This window comes from Stegodyphus dumicola, chromosome 7, assembly GCF_044657685.1.
Source record: "Stegodyphus dumicola isolate Sdum_Otavi_A_Nest chromosome 7, ASM4465768v1".
NCBI lineage: Eukaryota > Metazoa > Arthropoda > Arachnida > Araneae > Eresidae > Stegodyphus > Stegodyphus dumicola.
Genome location: NC_140774.1, coordinates 140,451,654 through 140,475,501, shown reverse-complemented (window position 1 = coordinate 140,475,501; position 23,848 = coordinate 140,451,654). Strand labels below are relative to the sequence as shown.

At 31.8% G+C, this 23,848-nt stretch overlaps 1 protein-coding gene across 4 annotated transcripts in view; it reads right to left on the bottom strand.

Annotated features, from left to right (window-relative positions):
- Positions 1–23,848, bottom strand: part of LOC118186868 (transmembrane protein 120A-like) — an 86,239-nt gene that overhangs the window by 12,690 nt on the left and 49,701 nt on the right. For 3 of the 4 annotated variants that reach the window (XM_035357039.2, XM_035357042.2, XM_035357040.2), the window contains 3 exons: positions 18,062–18,126; positions 8,422–8,490; positions 1,769–1,898 (listed from right to left, as the gene is read on the bottom strand). In XM_035357039.2, the coding sequence (XP_035212930.1) occupies positions 1,782–1,898; positions 8,422–8,490; positions 18,062–18,126 (251 nt within the window). In that variant the 3' untranslated portion in view covers positions 1,769–1,781. Of the gene's footprint in view, positions 1–1,768; positions 1,899–2,591; positions 3,155–8,421; positions 8,491–18,061; positions 18,127–23,848 lie in introns of those variants that run through there. The other variant, XM_035357041.2, reaches the window with a different exon arrangement.

Genomic DNA, 23,848 nt, shown 5'->3' with positions numbered 1-23,848 from the left:
AAAGTTCCTGGACAGACACAGGCAATGGTGATAATAAACGTTATTTTCAATAAACTTTCAAAATCAAAATTGCATATTGTAAGATATACTAAACTGAGACGGCAAAAAGAAAAGGTTGTTGTCTCTATATGCTTTGACTTCGAATCCAGTGCTGTGCAAGCAGACATCTGAGAAGCACTTGCATATTCTAGTCTAAATGGAGGAAAATTCCATTCATTATAAACTATAACTACCATAATTGGTATTTGATAGAAATTAAACCCAGTCTTATTACAGGTACAGAAACCAGCCAACAGTCACCAGAGCTTCAAGGAAGAAAAGAACATGCTTTCTTTTTGGATACTGCACAAAATGCATCTACTTTTGAAAAACCATGCAACTACATTCTTAAGCCATACATGAAATTCTTGCTGTACAATAACTGAAGATCTAGCTGCTTTAAAATGCAGTGTCTTATCTTGCTACAAAACTGTTTTGTAAACTGTACCCCTGGCCCCTCTGTAAGCAAGACAAGCAAACTGGTAATAATGCATGAGAAACTTGGACAACTGCCACTATTGATGGTATGGATTATTCCAATGTGCAATAAAAAATAAATTTATAAGAAATAATCTTTTAAAATTACACCACTCTTTTGTTCATTAAGACAATTTTACAGTAAATGAAGTAAAACTTTTCCACATATCTTATAAGCATTTTTTTAATAATTGTTACCAGATTAAGAAACTGAATGCATTTAAAGCATAACAAGATATTTCAGCTAAATTATGTACCATTGGCTAAAGCTATCTTTAATAGAGAAAAGAACATCCTTATAAAAATTATTAATATATATAATAAAAGAAGTAAAAATATTAACACAAAATTAATTTATTTTGTCAACAAAATTAGCTCTAAATTCTTTCATATTCATAATTTACTATTTATTTTCAACACATAAAATATTTATATGCATTTAAGAAATTCCTTTGACAGTAGTTAATAAGGTTTTCCATCACCTTTAATTTTACAAATCTTCATATTTTTTATAAGCGACTTATCAACAATTATTGTAAACTAAGATACTTAAAAATGAAAAGAGTGCAATAAAAATTCGTACATTATTGATATTAGTTTTGTTGAGTAACTTGGATTTGTTTGGATTTACTGATATATATATTTAAAAAAGGGAGATAAATAATTTGGAATAGATATTAAATTTAAATATATGCTGGTTTCCCAGGGAGTTATTTAAGAAAATCAAGATTGTATTTCGATAATATTTTGACATGGCTGCATATGGTAAATTTCTAAGTCCTACACTTTTACTTTTCCAGAACTTTAAACAGTTCTGGTTAGTTTAAAACATTTTTAATAGTTCAGCAGCCCTAATTTTTATCCAAAAGTAAACAAATTAGAAATAGTAGTTAAAACTTTACAAGCTATAATAAATGTGATTGGCTTACTTTTCATTTTTAAGTAAAAACTATTAAAACTGAGTATTTTTAATGATAAATACATGTAACATTCTTATCATGCAGTACAAAAATTTATAATTATTTCTTATAATCTCAAAATGTTAAATTTTTTATCACTGATGTGAAAAAATAAATGAAAACAGTCTGTTTTTATATTTGCAAATGAACAATTAAAGTATTTCTTTAGATAATAATTATTTTTAAATAAACAAATTTCCTAATTTAGAAGAATAAAAATGTGATAGATTAAAAAACTGAATTCTAAACATTTCATCAACAGATAATACGCAAATACAAAAAATAAGGCTTACTGCTTTCAGATTTTCACTGAAGTTTGCGAAGAATTAAGTCTTTTAAATTTAATTTCTGATGGACAACGATTGCAGTGGTAGAAGAATTCCCAAGAAAGAGAATAAAAAACATAAGAGCTGAGGCAGATACCTAAAAATAAAACATCAGAACTGAAGTCAAGCTAACTGAATAGAAACTGAAATTAATTAAATAACAGTATGCTTAATAGAAAATATTACTTAAAACATTCTAAACCTAAATAAATAGAAATAAATTTAGTGGACGCCAAAATAGAACACAGCTTTATTTAAAGAAAAAAAAAAAAAAAAAAAAAAAAAACTGATACAATTAAATGAAAACATAATAGGCATGCATGACTTGCTTAATGCAGATCTCAGAATGCAAAGAAAGCTTTTTTAATTAATGGAATGCTTGAGTTACCAGCTTGAGTGCAACAAATAAATTTTAAAAAAGGAATTACTGGTATTATTCCAAGCAATAAGAAAAAATTTCTCTTTTAGGTATGGCATTTTGAAATTATTTCAATATATATATATATATATATATATATTTCAACCTATTTTAACATCTTTTTACCAAAAATCAAGTTAGCATACAAAAAAGCATTGCAGTAATGGACACCTCTACATGAACTTATGTCTGTCTTACCAGAAATCTAACTAAGAGCAGCAATCAACAGCTATATGAACTCAGACTGCAGAAATTAAATAGACGTAAGATAAAGCACTGCAATGCTAGACAAAGGGGCAGAAAACATCAAATAAATGTCTCAACATTAACAGCAACTTGCATTCAAAAACCATCAATGATTTTTATAATTACCTATACAATCATAAGTGGGGATGTATGAGTAGTTCTTTATCAAGTGATATGGGTGAATACAGAAGAGTGTTACATCCTCTATCATGCATACTTTATATTGTTCTCTCCACCTCTGTGAGTGAGTTCACGTTTAAGGACGCCTTACATGAAAGTAGGTCATTGTTAATGAACAGAATATAAACACACAAAACATCAGTTTCATAAAAGCTAATGTGAAATGTTGCTTCATGCTTTTCTTAGAACTATATAAAAATTCCAAGAAAAAAGCATTGGTCACTACATGATAGATTCAGGTCTCACATGGAAAATCTTTTACCACTTGCTTTACAACTTGGAAATTTCATCCTCAGATTGCAGTATCTGTGAATCAAGAATCTTCAAAGAGTATTATTTCAGTATAAGTTAGTCTGAAGAGGTGATAGACTGGAAAAAAAGTTTTGATCACACTCTGGAACTTTAATTGGGAAAGATATCATTAAATAATTAGGCTTGAGAGATAGCTAACATCGAGAAGTATGAAACTGGCAAAATGTTTTTCCAAAGCTTTCAGAATTCATAGCAGCCTAAAAAAAAAAAAAAAAAAAAACATTTGTATACAATATAATTGGAAGAAACATGTCAATGAAAAGTTTAAAATTAGGCAGAAAACTTTAGGACTGGTGTACACTTTGAATGAAACTATCAATTTTGAGAGTGCTCAGACATAGCTTCTTCTTCTTCAGGAACAAAAGCAACATAGCATTAGGTTTTGGATAAAATTATATTGATTTCAAAGGTGATGAGACAAATTTCCTTTTTCTCTGGGAAGAAGATGATACGTGACTCAGGAAGAAGGTACTACAAGTACTGCATACACCATTTAAATAAAATTGCACATAATATAACGAATGGTATCAGGCATTAAATAGAATCTAATGATTTCAAAGTTGGATAAACACATAAATAAAAATTATTATGGATTTAACCTTTTCACGGGGGCTGGGACATAGTGTCCTGTACTGAGGATACAGCAACTGGGGGCTCGGGACAGTTTGCCGTTGGTAGCAGGGGTAGGAATTTTAGCACTTGAGGCTTGATGACTATTTTATGACACACGGGAGAGTGCGCTCTTTTGTGGGATTACGCTAATGGATTGGGGAAAATTGTTCGTGTTTTAAACCCACATGGCTCGTTTGCAAATTCGGTATCTTCCAGGAAGTATTTTGTTGAGAGGAGAAAATAAAAAGAACAGTTTGTTACTTCGATTCTCACGCACTTGCGTTCTTAGGTTTTTCCCTTTATAAATACGGCTTGGAGGTCAAATATCAAAGAAATTTTATTTTCGGAAGCTCGGCTGCTAAAATTCTTCGGAAATTATTTTAAAACCTTGAATGTATTTAAAATTGCATAACTTTTTCAGTTATTTCTAATTAATTTTTTTAAAATTTGGTTTCAATTCGAATTTGAAACTGTCTTCGTTTCATTCTTTTCATAAGTGTTTTTATCACTTTATTCCAATTTTTAGTATAAGGCAGTGTAGTAATATAAAAGTTTCAGGTAATGAAAATTAATTTTAATGTTATTTCTAAATGATATGCATTCCATGACTACCACTTACTTGAGTGAAATTTTGGTTTGTTATGTTCTAAATGATAACTAGCGGCCGAGTGAATAATATTTCTTTAACTCTGATAATTTGACCTCGATTCAAATTCTGATGAATGGATTGACTGCATGAACGTTTCTTGTTCTCTCACATATATAAAGGGTATATCAGCCAATTTCCTTTGAACACCCTCCACGAAAGCCCCTTTTGCTTAGGTAGATAACACTTTATTTAATTCGACAAATAAAAATAAAATGATATTCGAAATAAGAAAGCTAAACTTATGAGCGTTTCATAACTATGTTTGGAAACCCTTCCTTTTATGAATCATTTTAATGACAAAATGAATTTTAATTGTGCGACAAATGAAATACGAATTTTTATTAAAGTAGTTATTATGGAACATTTTCTAATTCAAAATTAAAAAAAGTTTCAAACTTATTAATTTATCTTTTGTTATATTATTTGCGTCTAAAATGTCATGTCTGTATCAATTTGTTCAGAAATTAGATACATTAGTTTAGGTTAATTGAATATGGGAAAGCACACGAAGGCTGCCTACCTAAAGGAAAGCATGCCTTCGTGGAGAACTTTCAGGAGAAATTGGCTCGTATTCACGTTTCACATGAGGGAAACAACGAAAACCAACCATGCGGCCAGCTCGACCGCCTAACGTCGAACCTATGTCTAACTACCAGAATTCAATGGCCTTAACCTCTCAGTAACTTGTAGTGTTCAGAAAGTAATTAATGTTACAAGAGAATCGTGTTTTGGAGGGAATCAAACAAGATACTGGAATGCTAAGCATGTATACAGGGATTCAGATGTGTACTACTTTTTAGTTCCCTGAATTTAATCCTCAGTGCGAATCTTCATTCCAAGCTTCATTACTTCCATAGAAAGCAACAGTAAATAGCTTGAGATCTGAAAATTTCACATAACAGTTTGATACCTCAAAGGCGATTTTAGCATTCTGGAAATGTAGATCATAAAAAACTGAAGAAATATTTCGCCATTCGACAAAGATGCTTACATTTTGAAATTTCAATGCATTCCTGTATGTGCAATTTTGCATTCAAAGAAAAAATGGAGTAGCAATATAAATCATCGAACAACTGTTCCCTTTCTATTATAAGGTAAAAGTAGCATCTTATATCTCTAAGTGATAAAACTAAATTTTTGAATACATTAAAACTCAACAAAGATTTTATCTTCTAAAGCTCCAGGGTTTGCATCTGCATTTCTTTCTTGAACCAAAAACTATGAAGCGATTAAATAAATTAAACATCTTATATCCCTGATGTAAAGGCAGATAACTCTGGGACCCCTATTTTTAATGCCACATGGAAATAAATAAAAAAAATTCTTGGCTCATGCATTGTAATTTTTTTTTAGTGCTGGCATTGTTCAATATAATTTAGTGCAGTACAAATGCAGTGAGCAAATTCTATTTCTCCAGGAATGAATATTACCAGAGGTGTAAAAGTATTAACACTCATTTTGGAATCCGAAAATGCTTTTTAAATGGCATTTGCAATAAATAAACTCTATTTAATTTGCTCTTCAACATCAGAATAATAATACTATTAAAAATGAAAATGCATATATTGTTTGAAGGAAATGTTTGAATATATTAAATCACTGATTTTTTGATACAATGACAAGTGAATATATTTAACACTGATTACTTCGCTAGTTTTTTAGTACATAATATAGGCGCAAGTTACAAAAACTATTTTAATCATAAAATGGAACACTTTTTAGAACAAAATTTCTAGTTATAGCATACATTTCATTTGAAGGTAAAATAATACTTTTTTTTTCCTTGGAAAAACTGTATTCATCTACCTGCAGTGTGAAAGTGATTAGAGTACATCCCACATTCTAACGCCTTGAACGTTGGAACTAGATTGAAAGGAAATCCTGAGCATTTGCCTGCCTGCCGACAAAAGAGCACTAATCACCCACTCGTTAAGGACTCGATTCGATAATTTTTCCCCCTTTCTATAACCGCTGAGCCAAGAGCCCCCAGTGAAGGTACACAACTGTTTTTCGAGCCCACGGGAAAAGGTTAAGTATTAGATGGAAAGTTGTAGGCAATAAAAAGAAGAGGTCATAAATTGAATGGTGATATGTGAAACATGCTTGCAATAAACTTTAAAGGAATAAAAAGAGCATGAAAATGGCTGAATATATATATATAGACACACTTAAAGCATATTAAGTTAATATTAAATTGGAATCAAAGCAAGACAATTCCTCAACAATATTAATAATTGCAACCGTGTATAAGAGGTTTTACACAACATCTAAACAAATTAAAATAAGAATTCATATTAAAATAAACTCGAAAAATAATAATGCGAAAGGGAAAATATACAAATTTAAAAATTAATCTCTTTTTATTGAAACTCCAATTCAGAATTCATCACGGGAAAATGAATTAAAGCTTCACAAAAGTCAATTAATATGTTTGAAAAACATGTTTCATTTTCCTGGCTCATTTGAGAATCAAAAATTGAAAAAAGTTCAATTAAATTTTCATTTAAGGCATTAGACTTCATATAAAACTGAAAAATCGAATCTCAAACGAACTTTCTCCTGATGAATTCTGAATTGGAGTTTCAGTAAAAGGAGATTAATTTTTAAATTTGTATAGTTTCCGCATTATTATTTTTCGAGTTTATTCTGATATGAATTCTTATTTTAATTTGTCTAGATATTGCACAAAACCTCTTAAACATAGTTGCAATTACTAATACTGTTGAGGAATTGCCTTGCTTTTAATATTGTTGAGGATTCTAATTTAATATTAACTTTAAATCTATTTTACTTCAAACCTGCAGCTATAGTGCAGGATGGTTTTAAAAATTTTGCTTTTAATTTTTAGCCTATTATTATGTTTCTTTATATATATATATACAGTCAAAAGTTGTTAATTCAGACACCCATAATCCGGAATGATCTATAATCTGGACTTCAAAGCTACAAGCTTTCTGCGCATGTGTCGCGTTGACCTTTACGGCTGCGAAGATTCAGTGACTGAAGATTCGATATGCAAATTTTAATGAAGAGATACATAAAAGCCATTTTTCTCCTTCCAACGGTAACTGCAGTACCAAACATTTGTGCAGGGCATTCTTGTAGCACTGGATAAAACATTCAAACTTCTTCCATCACTAATCTTATAAATGAAGATAAAGTAAGATATGATAAAAAAAAAAGTAAAAGAAAATTGAATTTTTAGATTCAGCTTATAAGCTGCATCTGTTCTTACAAAATGTTACTTAACAGTTAAGAAAATGAGTTCAAAGAAAATTCAGGAGATACAAAAAATTTAAGACTAGCTTAATGAAGAAGGTTCCAAGGTGTGATCATGTTGACGAATGGATGATGCAACATGAGAATGATCCATTCTAGAAGATAGAGAAGTTTCTGCAGTGAGAGAAATAAAAGCTGAAGAAGTGAAAGATGATTGGAAAATTCAGATGATGATTCACATGGAAAGACTGGAGGCTAATGAGGAAATGCTGCACCATTTTGAGTACTAAAGTGTTTCTAATTTTCTTAATTTATTCCTTTATCACATGATGAAGCAGCATAAAGAAGGAATCAATGAAGAAAACAATGAAAATCACTAGGATTTTATTCAAAAAGGTATGGTTATGTTGCCTGTAAGTATATAATTTTATATATCTTTCCTTTGCAGCATAATAATAATTTTTTTAATTACACTTATTTTTTACTTATTTTTTTATTACACTTATTTTATTATATATTAAAGAAGTTTAACAAATGGTTCTGTAGCAGACATTTATAATTTTGATAAAACAGTTTATAGCAAATTTTAATGACAAGTCCACCAAGGATTCTGTAAAATTAATCATATTCAGTAACTTACCATCTCCTCAGCCCAAATTATATTGAGTATGAAAATGCTACATATTTTTAAAGTATAATGTGATTCTATAAAATATTTTATGTTTAACAAACAACTGTTACAAGTAATAAATTTTCCATACAATTATGCAAATATTATCAAAATAAATGTTAAAGCAAACAATAATTAAAAAAGAAACAGTAGAGAATAATTGGAAGTTATAATTTCAAAAGACGAACTTTCATATTACAGCATAAATTAAATTAACAAAATACTTTAGAATTTTTAATAAACCTAACAACTCCTATTAATTAGCAACTGGTAAAGAATTAATAACAGTATGTTGCAAAATATTAATATCTTACCTGCCATTCTGCCCTTCCTAACTCCAAACTTATTTTGTACAAAGTGTATGCATTAAATAGCTGCCAGCACTAAAACAAAGTTGCAAGATATAAATAAATGCAACAGCTATCAACATTTTATGCATCTTTCATGAATTTTAGACTCTTAAAGATAAACATTAAATAAATAAATAAATAAGGAAAAACTATATAACATTTTCGTGGGCCATTTATTTCTCTTTTGAATTCCTCCAGGTTTTTTTTTTTTTTGTTTTTTTGTTTTGTTTTATTATCAATTATCAATAGCATTTACGAAATTTTGCCGAATTTCATGTTTACATTTAAATTCTAGTGGTGGAAAGTTTACTTTTCATGAAACATTTACGGCTGTAGAGAAAATTCAATTTAATGGTGATCATTTGCCATGGAAAGATGAGAAGAATGTTGCAATGCACAACAGCACATCACATTCTGCACACATGTATTGTGTCCCCTTTGCTTGGGCCTTTGTTCTACATTTCATACGTTGGCTATAATCAGAAACCATTTTTGGCATATGATTTCCCACATTGACTAAGTACACATCATCCAGAATAGCATAATTCTTTGTTTGGAAGCTAGCAGGTCAACCTTTTCTTTTTATTGAGGAATATCCATCAATTAGGTAATGAGCTAATGTGATACGGAGTGTTAGCTGGTCTAAATTTGTGTTTCTTTTGCTCACTTGCCACAGTATAAAACTATTTATGATGCCAGGGTCCATACTAAAATAAAAAAATAATAATAAAAAAAAAAAATATGATGCCACCATTTTACATATCTTTCTATTTGGCATCTTTCACTTCTCTGGTCAAAGTGGTCAACCCCTCCCATGATATTGTTATACACAGCAACAGCTTTTGAGCAAGGTACTTTTGCTTTAGTACCATCTCTTTTTTTGAATGATTTACAGATGTCATAACTGCTGGATTATGTGCAGTAGTCAACAACATAATAGCCTTATTGTCCATTTATTTTTTTTACAGCAAGACCTTCCTTAGTCAGGAACATTGATTCATCTCATTATAGTTTGTCATTAGCTTTCAGCATTGGTGGAAAATCCTTCTTTTACAGCCTCACAATCCCCACAGAAAACTGTCCACTTAAAAGTAGATTTTTTGCAAGCCTAAAAGATGTGAAATAGTCATCATGGGCTATATGGCGACCTGTGTGTTTCACATCTACCATTAGTTTGGTAACTACTGTTTCTCCTAAATTCAGTTTTTTAGCTTTATATCAGAAGTTTCATTTTCACAATAAATTTCAAGTTCCTGAATATATCCACTTTTGGAATCTGATAAACAACACACCTTATACCTTCTTTTTATGAGCTTCATTGGCACATGAAGGTGCATACGCTTTATGGAATCATTATGTTGTGACAGGGTTGGTCCGACCTTGTGGAGTTGAGCCAGCAATGCTCTATCAGCAGAAGAGAGTTTTTTGGTTTTTAAAAAGTTATTTTCAAAACTTGTGATAGGGTTATCTGAATTTTTTAGCAATTGTAATTCTGAAAATATTTCAGTATCACCTGGGTCACCAGGAAGTTAAAACAGAATATCCAAAGCAGCTGATGTGGGCAAACACTTCTTGCTCATTTAAAAGTGATAAGATATTTATGAGTGTTAAATTTGCCAACCTCTCAAACAGAAGCTCCTTTAAAATACATATTTTTTTGCACTACAATCATTCAAATTACTTCATTTTCAAAAATTTGCCTCCTCCCCAAAAAAGTGCTGCCACTAGCAGTTGCCTACTTTGCCTAAATCGGGGTCTACAGCTAGTCATATACTTAGCATTCACTACTGGACAGTTACTGGTACTAAACATGCAAAAATGTAAGTAATATTGATACAATAATAAGAATCTTTTCGATATTTATTATATAAATATATTATTTTTGAAACTAAATATTATAATTTTTCATAGGCAGAAAGTGAATGTGACTTTTTGACAGAATAGCATTTTCACATTTCACTGTTATGCCTAATAATTATTATTCAAATTGGACAGTTACTGGCACAAAATGTACAAAAATGTTAGAAAGACGTAAATATAATTACAATAAAAACTAATTTTTTATTTACTATGTAAATATATTATTTTTAATTAAATGTTCTAATTTTTCAAATATACATATACTATTGCATCATATATAAAAGCATAATAAAAGCATATGGCTTTTACATATTGTTGCATTTTTCCTATTCTTCTGACACCAGTTGTTACGTTATTTTCTTCCTTCCCGTTCTTGCGGGGTTTATGTAGATTTGGAGTGAATAACAACAACACTTGATGAAGTATTGAAACACACTTTATCGGCTGGTATTAATCAGGACAGCCTCCAATAATATGTTTTACAGTCCTCGATGAACTAATATAAGAACGCTGACATGATCAGCAACACAGCCTTCAGGTTATCAGGCTGTCACAGTGGAGACAGCTTAGTGCAAAGCACCCGACTCTGCTTTCCGGAGTACAGCTCCCGACTCTGCTTGGTCGTTCTCGGAACTCCACATACTCTCGAGGCTCTCCACGCAATGTACTCGCAATGCACTCGACGACACATGAGCACAGCTCCTGACTCTTTGGTTGTCTTTCTCAGAGCTCAACACGCTCTCTCGACGATGCACTAACCGTGATACACTAACAGACTCTTTCAGTGGACTCGACGACCCACTCGGCACTCGCTGCCCGGCTGTCAACTCGATCGACTCCGCAGGGATTGACTCGCTAGACGAGGCACACACACTCTCGATGAGAGACACCCTTTGATGAAGCACACTTACTGACTGCGGACCAGCACGGTTTATATAGCTTTCGGCTTGTGTTCGGAAACATTCTGGACTAAACCGGTAAGAATTCGTTCCAGAAGGTTCTCCAACAGACCATGGTATATCACCAATTTTGTCGCCAAATGTTGTCAAATGGGCGATTTGTCGCCAAATGTGACAACCCTGCCTTTCATGGACATTTTATGGCAACCCTAAAACTGCTTTGTGGGGAAGCCATCTCACCGCGCCTTTACATTTCGTAACACTGCCCCCTCCCAAGGACTGCACATCCCGGGCAGTACAAGCCTTAGTCAGAAGCCTAATTCGATATAATCAAATCGTTTTGAAACAAACATAAGATATAAATAAATAACATAACTAAAGAAACAGATATTTACAGTATGTACAAGTCATATACACAAATTAAACACATAACAATTTTAAATTATACAAATTAAAGTCTCAATTAAAATCTAAAATTAAATCTAATGTCTAATTAAATCTAAAATCTAATATCAAATTAAAGTCTAATTTCAGTCTCTGTCTATTCACTGAAATATACCCGGGTTAAATACTTTTCCACTGCAGTTCTCAGACACATTGATGTTTTGCATATCACAGTCTGAAGATTCAGTTCCTTCAGGCTTTTCATCCACAGAAAAATCTAAAACAATTCATACACCACTATGTAGATCATTTGCAGCATGCGTATAGTTCACCTCGGTATCATTAGCAGATGGTACATGCTTATTTACCTCTATTTTCTGAAAACCAGTACCGATGTTTTCACCAGGTTCATGAATAGAATCCGATCCTTTACAAGCAGAAATATCCAGATTTGGAATCAAGTCCTTGTCTACAAAACCTGCACTATGAAGCACACACCCAGTTTGTGAAGTGGGTGGATTTTCTTGCAATACTGGAGCGCACTGCTTAAGCTGCATTTCAGCACCTTCCATCTCTGCATCCCATGCACATTCAGATTGGTTCAACACTTACTGCCTGCGACTTCGTAATTTCACTATCAGTTTTGACAAACTTAATAGTTGCATTGTCACTTTCTTCCACTTCAGGCACTTGTGAATCAAAAGCTTCTTTCCCTTCGTTGTTTTCCTTTAATCCTGTTAGATGTTTCATCCATCATTTCTTGATCTTTCTGAGGCAGTTCATTAGCTACTTCCTTCATCCTTTGATTCTTCAGATGCCACTTCTCTCATTTCCACATTGTCTTTTATGGCTCCAGTTTCTTCTGTAAACTCCACTTTCACCTGTTGGATTTGCTCTCTTACTTTTTCTTCACCGACATCTATTTCTTCTTGCCAGGCTTTCTTCTCTTCCAGTCCGGCTTTCATCTCTTTCAGTGCGGCTTTGATTTCAGCCTTTATCTCCTCCTGTCCAGCTGTCATCTCTTCCTGTCCAGATTTCACCTCTTTCATTTCGGCTTTCATCTCTTCCTTTATCTTGGCTAAGAAGTCCATCAAAGTCTTCATTTCCTCCGCCATGGCTTTCCTCTGCAGGCGGGTCACTGGCATTCACTCGCAAATCCCACTTCTGACACCAGTTGTTGCATTTTTCCTATTCTTCTGATAGCAGTTGGTACATTATTTTCTTCCTTCATGTTCTTGCAGGGTTCATGTGGATTTGGAGTGAATAACGACGACACTTGATGAAGTATTGAAACACACTTTATTGGCCAGTATTAATTAGGACAGCCTCCAATAACACATTTTACAGTCGTCGATGAACTACTATAAACATGCTGACACGATCAGCGACACAGCCTTCAGGTTATCAGGCTGTCACGGTGGAGACAGCTTCCTGCAAAGCACCCGACTCTGCTTTCAGGAGTACAGCTCCCGACTCTGCTTGGTCGTTCTCAGAACTCCACGTACTCTTGAGGCTCTCCACGCGATGCACTCGACGACACACGAGCACAGCTCCTGACTCTTTGGTTCAGTCTTTCCCGGAGCTCAACACGCTCTCTCGACAATGCACTAACCGCGATACACTAACAGACTCCTTCAGTGGACTCGACGACCCACACGGCACTTGCTGCCCGGCTGTCAAATCGATCGACTCGCTAGACGAGGCACACACACTCTCGATGAGAGACACCCTTTGATGAAGCACACTTACTGACTGCGGACCAGCAGGATTTATATAGCTTTCGGCTTGTGTTCGGGAACATTCTAGACTAAACCGGTAAGAATTCGTTCCAGAAGGTTCTCCAACCGTCTTGGGTATATCGCCAATGTTGTCGCCAAATGTGCGATTTCTCGCCAAATGTGGCAGCCCTGCCTTTTCTTGCCATTTTATGGCTGCTTTGTGGGGAACCCTAAAGCTGCTTTGCGGGGATGCCATCTCATCTGCAATAGCACTTTCACATTTCACTCATTATTTATTATTCATTATTGAATAGTTGCTGGCACAAAATGTGCAGAAATATACAAAATAAGAAAGTATTATTACAATAAAAAGTGTTTTACTCACATTTGCAGTACAAATTTATTGAGCAGTACAAATGTCATATCAAAACAGGTGCCAGAACAGATCTCGCACAGTGTTTTTGAACTTTCAAAACAAATGTGCTAAATCTGTTTCAATTGATCGAACACAGACGGCAGCACAAAACTAAAGTGGAAATTAGTGTTCCCGATGTTATAATAGCATGGCCAATATATTATAGTGGGCTTTGAGCTTCCCACAGGTGTATTTTGTAAGATCATGTAGGAAGGAAGTAATCTTCCCAAGACTCACGTAAGGATTAAAAATAAAATATTACAATTTTATACGAATAATTTTATATAAAATTGCATTATAATGCAATAAATGCATATATTTTATACACAGAAAGGCATTTAGGATTATAGTGTGTTGCAGTTTCATAAAAAACATCAGTAAATATACATCTAAGCAAATATATATACTTGATGATTAGCTTCAGAATTTTTGAGTTACCTATAGATTAAGGAAAGATTCACAATACTCAGAAGAAATGGTACAGAATATCAGAATGTTTCAAATTATTAACACTATGTTTTCAACACTAGTGAAACAAGTCATATATCACAACTAAAGACATTTCATGAATGAATTCACATGAAGAAGTCCACACTCAGCCCCCCCAAAAAAAGGGGGGCTAAAGAAAAAGAAATAAGATTTTTCAAGTATATACTGAAACACCATTTTAATAACAAGAGTTTTTAGAAAAAATTCTTGAATGGGATTTGAAAGCCTGGTATCATTACCAGAACAATTCTAAGAGAAGAAAGGAACTATAGATGAAAAGAACTATAGAAGTGTTTAAATCTGTCATTTCATAAATTACATTTAAAATCATGTAGATGTAAGACAAAATATTCTTATGGCTTCAATGTAAAAGGCAGCTAGACTTCAAAGTACAAGAAAATTGGTCAATCTCTTTGATGTGAAAGGAGAATATATAAACAAACTACAGAATTAAATCAAGACCAGTTATCTGTCTGCATGCTGGAGGATTTTTGTTCTGTGACACTTGTACTCATATATGGTGACATAAGGCCCTAATAGTGATATAGATATGGAAGAAGAGGGCTGAAACAGCTGGACAAGTTAGAATTCTGTCAGTGGAGTATGAAATGTGAAAATACTCCAGGGTGGTGATATCTTATCTGCAAGACAGTAAAAAACAATGCTGCTTATTCTCATCATTTTTAAGGTATGCTACTGTCTACTTTACACGATTCAAAAGAAACTGCATTCTTTCATAGAGGTTTCTCTAGACTGTCAACACTTAATGCTTTCAGGCTACAATAAATAGACGAATATATATAACATGCAGATTAGAAATTAGTCATCTTTTTTTATAAATCCCATTTTAAATACAGATTTTAATACAATAATGGACATACATACATTAGATAATACTGCAATGCATGCTATCTTCCAGCAAGCATTTTAGAGCATTATACAGGCTGAATAACATAATAACAAATGACTATGTAAGACACAATTAGAAATTCTGGCTGCTAAGAGATGTAGATATTCTCAACAGCAATCATTGTATCAGGGAAGTTGTAGCAGCTGAGGTTATACCTTTCATTCAGTACATTCTTTGACTATATTTCAGCAAGAATACATCCAACCACATGGTTACCTATGGAATACCAGTCTCTTTCACAACAGAACAGATAATACTGTTTCTTCTCCAGTCTACGCATTCACTGTCTAAGTGGAAAAAGCATAGGATATGGCATTTTGGCCCATAACCTTTCTCCAGCAATCAGTGCCAATTAAGCGTGGACTTCAACCAAAGTAGCCTGTCAGGCAATAACACAGGCCTATATACAGGGTTGCCATAAAATAACTTCTCTGATATATGAACCTCAAATTGATTGAGAACATTTCAGAAAATGTTATTTGAAAGTTTGTGCTTGAGATTGTGATGATTTAAGACAATACAGCTCTCATAGTTATGCTTACAGTGAAAACATTTTGAGATTTTTGAATGGCAAAAACTTTTTTTTTCCCACGAATTGATCAGCACAATGAAAAGGTATAAATGGCACTGGAATGACACAAGTATGATGAAAATTGAGTAATTAACTCATGCTGTCATTAATGTAAATGTTGTAAAATATTTGAAAAGAAAAAGATTGCAAAGGACCAATGACAACACAGAGAGGAGGTGCACTGGCGCACTTTGCATAATTCACAAAGACAGGGAGAAAAAGCATCAGTCACAAAACACCATGTGTAAAGTATTGCTTGTAGAAAACCTTTAAAAGCAGTGTGGAAAGATTATGCTTGAATCAAGTGTTTGAACATGCTAATAAGATGACACAGGGAAATGAGGTGAACTAATAAAGCTGTTTTATCTGAACACGGGAAAATGCTGCCACAGCAGTGTAAGTTTATTGGTTAAGTTATAAGCGAAGATGAGCCCATAAACACTGTAGTGATTTGGTAAAAAAGACTGAAGAAACCAGATTCACATGTGATAGACCATGATTCGGACAACAATGCATTCCTGTTGAAGTTGTTGCATAAATACATGATTCAATTACTTCAGATAATTCATTTCAGATACTTACAGATAATTCAATTTTTGCAGGCCCATTGCATACTACAAGAAGTGCTGATCGCAGTTTGGATGCACTGAAAAACCACAGTTTTCAAGTTTCCGCATTCTGGTCTGTGGATGTTTTCTTGTAGATTCCAGCTTATCCAGATGGTGCAACCTGGAGACAAGCAACAATGGTTCAACTTTGGAAAATTTTTTCTCATCGAATATGATGAAGATAGTGGGTGGCCACTGTGGATAGTACGGATGGATGAGGTGTATTTCTCCTTAACTGCAAATGTAGACTCCAAGAAATGCATTCACTGGGCTGAAAAAAATCATCATGGTGTGGCATCCATTATTGCAGCAGTGAAATGTAGTTAATGTCATTGTAAGAATGCAGGATGGTGCTGCTCCCCACAATGCCACATATATTCAGCAAGTGCTGCAACAGCACATTCTCTCAGCGATGTTATGTTCATCATTGTTGCCAACAATCTCTTGCATGCAATGCATCATCATCTGAAAAGAAGGGCACATTGTAAACCTATAATGCCAATTAAAGTTTATTTCCCTCTCCTCTTTTGTGTTGCCACTGGTTCTCTATGATGCTCTTCTTTGCAAATCTTTTATGCCAGCAATTTTCATCATACATGTATCGTTCCAAAATAATTTATGGTCTTTCAATGTGCTGATCGGTTTGTGCAAGAAAATAAGTGATTGTCGCCATTCAGAAATTTAAAAATTTTTCCACTGTAACCATAAATGAAAGAACTCTATTGTTTTAAATCATTACAATCCAGAGTGCATACTTTCAAATAACAATATCTGAAATTTCATTTGGTTGGTTGAGCAGATAGGCTGCTAGGGGTTCATGTATTGGGGAAGTTTCCTTTTTTTCTTTCATGACCACCCTGTACATACAATACATACAGACCTCCCTGATTCAATGCCACAGCATATAAAAATTTCTTACTTCTACTGTTGGCAGCATCACAAAATACCAATTTTATGCCATTGAGCTGCATTATTATTACTAATGTGTGGTATAATTCCATTCAAAACTGATGATTTTTTTAATGATGCTGCAATATTTACAAACATATGTTGCACATTATGGAAATAATACACTATACAGCAGAAAAGATAAACTATGTGTTTTAGGGAGCATAATTCATTACATAAACACAAGCTATTTGATTAACAGTGGAAAAAAGTGGCAACACAACTATATAACATAATTTATTTCTCTACTACCACAATGCAAACCTGATTGGAGATATGAAGAAATTTTCAGAGAACTAAAAAGTAGTTGAAGATTATATATGCAAACATATAAACAGAAAGTTTTAAAACATCTTTAGAGAGATTTGTAGCACTATCCCATAATGCTCAGATCTGTTCTTCTAAATTTAAGTTTATTAAACATAACACTCTTCCCAAAAAAGAGACACCTTTATGGAAGATTTTTCTTACAGGCATTGGCTCATATTGAAGTCACACATGGGTAAAACCACTAAATTCATGCATATAGAGTATTTATCAAGTGTCACATCTGGGGTGACTAAATAACATTTAGTGAATGTCTTCTGCGGTGGCAACTGTTTCACATAATAAACACTGAGTTAATTTTATGATTAAGATATGGAATGCAATATATAATTTCTAACAACTTAAGAAATTTAATATTAAGAGGAAGAAAATAATTTTTATTCTAGGAGTATAAACAAATGAAATGATCCAACTGTTAATAAATTTTTGCCACTAATATTATCTTATGCTTATATTAAAAATATATGCTACTTACATAACCAATGATTAAAAATGGAAGCAAAAACTTTAATCCTCTCCACATCCAGGAATGAAAACCATCTAAAAAGAAAGAAAAAATAAAAATAATAACAATCAGAAATTATTATGAAAAGAAAGTAATCCTTCTGAAAGCAAATATAATTGAGATATTTGAATAAAGCAGATTTATGTGGCTCCATTTATATCTGAATTCTTTTAATATTCTAGAGATTTGCAACAATTTCAGAAATTTGCAGACCAATCAAGAAGCTTACAAGTTAAAAAAAAAATTAAGAAAATAACAAGACTTCCAAAAAGGCATAAACATGTACCAGTTGGTCTATTTTATAGTTTATTGAATACAGAAAACCATTCCATAAACTTTTAATTTTTGAAGCTCAATTTACTAATATACATAATAAAAGTATTCTGTATATGATAATACTCATGTGGGCCCTGGTACACTAGCAATTCATCTTGCAAGCAGAGAATACAAATTTAAGTGCCCATAAATATACTACACAACTGTAAATGTAAATTTTTCTCATGACTTTCAATGAGAAATCTGCATTAATCAACTGTTTCTGCACTTTTAATATGGCTTTCAGTGAGCAGCAGTCTATTAGTAATTAAAAAATTCAGTGGAATCAAAATTTATAAGTTTATTTTTAAAAGTGGGAATTCACAGCTTTAAATCCAAGCTGAAAGGTCACTTGTATTTTATTCTGTGTAATTCAGTATTTAAAACACATTCTTTAAAACATTTTTAATACTTCGTTTAAAGTATTTATTAAGTTTTGTAAATATAATATATTTCCCGACTTAGCTTTTTATGAATAAGTAAGCATTGATAATGTAAGCCTTAAGTAGCAACATAAAAGATGCACAACTTATAAACTTATAAACCTAATAATTATGATATCCTAATTATGAGTGTGTGCATATTGATTTATTAGATGACCTTTTATAGTTTCAAATTTATATAAAACAATTTTGTTGAAAGGAAATACTATGGTAGCCTCTTATAAAGAATCAAGTTTTCTAACAACCCCATAGAAAATGTAGACAAATGTAGAAGAAAATGAAATATTTTAACAATGATATTTTATTACACATGTTTTATTACTGTAAACATAGGTATTATTATGGCAGCTGTCCTGATTGGTAAAGCAATTAGTACTGCTGCCAGCAAATCCTTAAGTCCAGGTTCAACTTCCAGAGTTGAAAGTCCTCTCAAATGGTCGAAAGTCCTCTCAAGTGATGGTAAGAGAGGAGAGGTGGGTGACCCTTAGACCTGTTCCACCACAGATTTTCCTTTAAAACTGGGATGGAATTTGGCAAAGCTATATGGTCACCTATAATGTGCTCAAGGCCTGTGCCAGTGACAAAAGAAATCCTGTGCTTCTCATCATGAAAAATTTTGTGGACTAGTTGTGATGTGACTGTCAGAATATAATTAATATAAAATATTTCAAAATTACTGCCATTAATAAACATTAATGGGATGTTTGTAACATTTTGCAATTGACTAATTCTTTGAAATATGGTGTTGAATTCCTAATTGCTACACATCTCTGTTTGTGAAAATTCAAACCATAAAATAACTTTAATTTTTAATAACTGCATAGATATTTGTAATATATATTCATCTTTCTCTTTATGCTAATCACTTCAAAGATATACTGCATAAACTCAAATACAGCTTTAAATTTTTATGAGCATGTGAGGAATGCCTTAGGCTACATAACTGCAGCATACTAAATGCCTTCCCAGACTCTTCAGGATTTGAAAAGTGCAGAAGAAGGCTATGCATACTCACAAGAATTAATCAACTATTTGATGAGTTCTATGAAATAAAAATGTGGGGTTTGCAATTTTGTGAAAGGTCACATTAAAGATATCATATACTATATACATCATATTAAAGAAAAATTTGTTGCAAAACAGGGAAGATAAATTTTCCATCATTTTAAAATTCCAAAATCATTCAGAAATACAGTACAAAGTCCTCAATCTGGATGCCCATTATCCGGAATGATCTATAATCTGGACCTCAAAGCCACAAACGTTCTTTGAAACGCGCATGCTTTCCAATACACGCATGCGCGCTTCCGATAGTGAAGTAAGTGGCAGAGAGGTTATTGAAAACGAAAACATTTCGATTGACAAATTAGTCGGTATTCTCGATTCTCGACACAGCAATTACATGACTTGAACAGTGGAACTTAGTAACTCAACAAGAAATTATGTCTGTTTATAGAATTAAAGAGAAAGTATTAGCATAAAAAATGAAGCAACTTAAACAACTTACATTGAAAAAAATGCTTAATAAAGTAAACAAATAAATATTAAGCTTTTTTTTTTTTTTTTTTTCAAATTTTGATACCCTTTAGATCACAATTGTTCTTTATTTCAAAAATTATGGTTTCATATTTTTAAATGTATAATTTTGGCATACCATCGCACCAGATTTAAATTGATGATTTATAATCCGGAAAAACCCCTAATCCGGAATCCCTGAAGTCACGACGAGTCCGGATTACAGACTTTGTACTGCATTATAATTTACATCAAATACTTCTGTACAAAATATTTATAAAAATTTAAAATAAATAACAGTGTAATTTTATTTCTCTCAATACTGTTTAATCTTGATAAGCAGGATACATATCTGTCACAGTGGAAAAGTATACAGATTATTACAACAAATTTGTAGTACAAAAAAATGTTCATGGGAATTCCAAAATATGTGTAGGTAGGTCATAAATAAGTTTATCCTATTCTTGAAGTTTTACGTTAAAATCCTTCAAATACTGAACAGTATCAGTTAGAAAAAATAAAAACACATTAGTATTTTCAGTTTTTGGCAGTTAAATATTATTGAAGCATTCACTTTCCTTTGATTTTTCAGGGAAAAATTCAGTAAATCGGTGGTATTTTTTCTAGTAAATTAATTAACATTCATAGAAAAAAAATTCTCCCTTCCTAATTCCACAAACTGGCATTGATACTTGCTTTCATATAAGAGAGACAATTTCATTAATTGTATTTACAATATTCTTCCTTAAACCTGTTTCTAAAATCTTAGCACATATCATTTTAATATGCATTAAGTGGTAAAATGTGCGACAATAGTTACATCTCTTGCTTTAACACTCCAAAATGAATTTGCATTCTATTTTACTTAGAACAAACAGCATCTGCTGTGAAAGAAATTTTGATTCTAATTGTACCAAAAATATTACCATATTTGACGGCATATAAGATGCACTTTTTTCCCTAAATTTGGTCTCAAAAAAGTTACCTGCGTCTTATACGTGAAGGTAATTGCATTCAATAATTGTTTATTTGGCTTTTACAAAACGTGAAAACTAAAAGAAACCAGGCTATTGAAACTTTTCTTCCTTGTGTGTGGCTGTCTAAATAAGGGTGCGTCTTTATATGTCGTCAAATACGGTAATTGAAACCAAAGATGTTACTTGTAAATTAAAAAAAAATTATGTATAATGTAGTAAGAGACTCTTGCATTTTGTCAGAAACTGTTTAATGACTTAGATGATTTTTAACTTTACGCAAAATATCATTTTCAGCTTCTTTTCTTTTTCCTTCTTAATTTTCTGATAAAATTTTGGCTGAGCCACTTTATAACTAAAAATAACAAGCTTCAATCCAGCTAAAAGTCATTAAAAATTATTCCTTGTTTAATAATAACTTTTGTTAATTTTTTGGATACAAATTTCAGTTTTCTAAAAAAAAAATTTTGAAAAATTTTTATTACTTTCTTAAGGTTAATTTTGTAACTTTTTTTTTTTCTTTTTTTGAGGAGTTTACACTAAATGAAAACTTAATGTCTGTTTTAGTACATTTGCTTTGCATGTTTTTTTTTAAGCCTGTAAATTTTTAAAAATAATTATAAAATATCAAACAAACATTTATTTAAATAAAGCAAGCTGTAAATTCATCCTTATATTTAAAACCTAGTTTCTTCCTATTTCATTTTTCGTTTCTTTTCATTTATAGCATTAATTTGTACCATTCAACCAACAAGGATTGCATTGTTTTAATAATTTAAACATTTATCTACAATTCTTTCAATTTGTCATTTTTAAATATTACTAAATTAAATTCAATTACAGCAATATCACTGATCAACAATGAATTACATGAAAATAATAGTTGACATAAAAAATACTGATGCTGATTTAATAGTGAATATACTAAAGAGTAATTTAAAAACAGTACACATATCATCTACGAGGAAAGCTTTAGCACATGTAATTAAAGCTTCAGTTACAATTTAATCCATGAAGTAAAAATACAGAACCCATTCAGTGAGAAGATGACAATTTTCAAATATTGAAACTTCAAATACGTGTAATGGAAGGCTGTAATCTTAATATAAATTTAATTAATTAAAACTTTAAAACTAAAAATGGCTTACATTACAAAGCCAAATTTCAGATTTTCTGATACACGTATTGATAGTGGTTTCTGTCCAAGACATCAAGAACATATGAGTGTTAAATGAAAAAAATAATAATAATGGTAGGCTTTCTCTTTTAGTTTAGAGAGCCGGTGGTACTTAATGGTTAGGATTACTGATAAAAGTGTGACAATTTTATAGGGGAAAAAAAAAAAAAAAAAAAAAAAAAAAAAAAAAAAAAAAAATACACACACATATATATTTTATTTATTACATTTATTCATTAGGAATGACCTTATGTAAAATTAGTCAGTGGTATGAGTAATAAGATACCTAAAGATGTCTGCAGTTATATTTCTAGTAAATGTTAAATCTATAAATGAAATAGCTACTTGGCACCATATTACCACCCAAACACACTGGCTGTCTACCAGAGAACCTTGCCATGCAATGCATGTGTATATGAACGGAGCTTCATTAAAATTTTGCTATTTTTGATGAATTACTATGCATATACCCTTTGTCCAAGTTTTTAATTTTCAAAAATATTTTTTTGTGTTTGCTAATGTGTATTTTTTGTGTTTGATAATCTATTGAATGGTATATTTCAATACATTTGTAGTTTCAAAGATGTACGCATTTGCACACACCTCAAATAGCATCTTAATTTCTGCTTTCCCCATCAGACCATTAGAGAGGAACATAATCTATATTAAAAACTGCATTTAAAAATGCATAATACTAATCACAGAATGAAAGTCTCAAGCTTTAAGATGCATTAAGTTATCCTTCGTCAAAAATGTAAAGAAAAGCAAAAGAATAAATCTACAGATGAAGATACTGTGCAACTATGGTACACCCATAAACACAAGAAAGCTGTAAAAGAAAATAAATAAATAAGTAAATAAAAATCCTCCTAAACTGCAAATTCAGGAAAGAAATGAAATAAAGAAAATAGCTGAAAAAGTTAGGATCAAGAAAGGGAAAGAAATAAAAATCCAAAGATAACAACATGAATGCAGGGCAAATAAAGGAATAAATATAGATGTTATCTGATAAATAAGTCCCAAAAGAATATGAGAAAAACAAAAGAACTAAAGTTAGACCAATAAAATTTCTGATAATAGAAATAATACACTTAAATATTTGCGTCAATATCCTCATCTTACACTAAAATGACATTTATTCAATCATAAATAAACATCACTAAATTATTCAACAGAAAAAATTTTTTTAAATATATGTAGGTTAAAAAATGCATTAAACAAATAATACATTTATATTCTCACTAGTTTGACAAATATTAACATAATGATTTTTAGATCCTACAATCCTGTCTGAATCTTCATGTTTTAGAAATATTTCATTTAAGTACTGCGA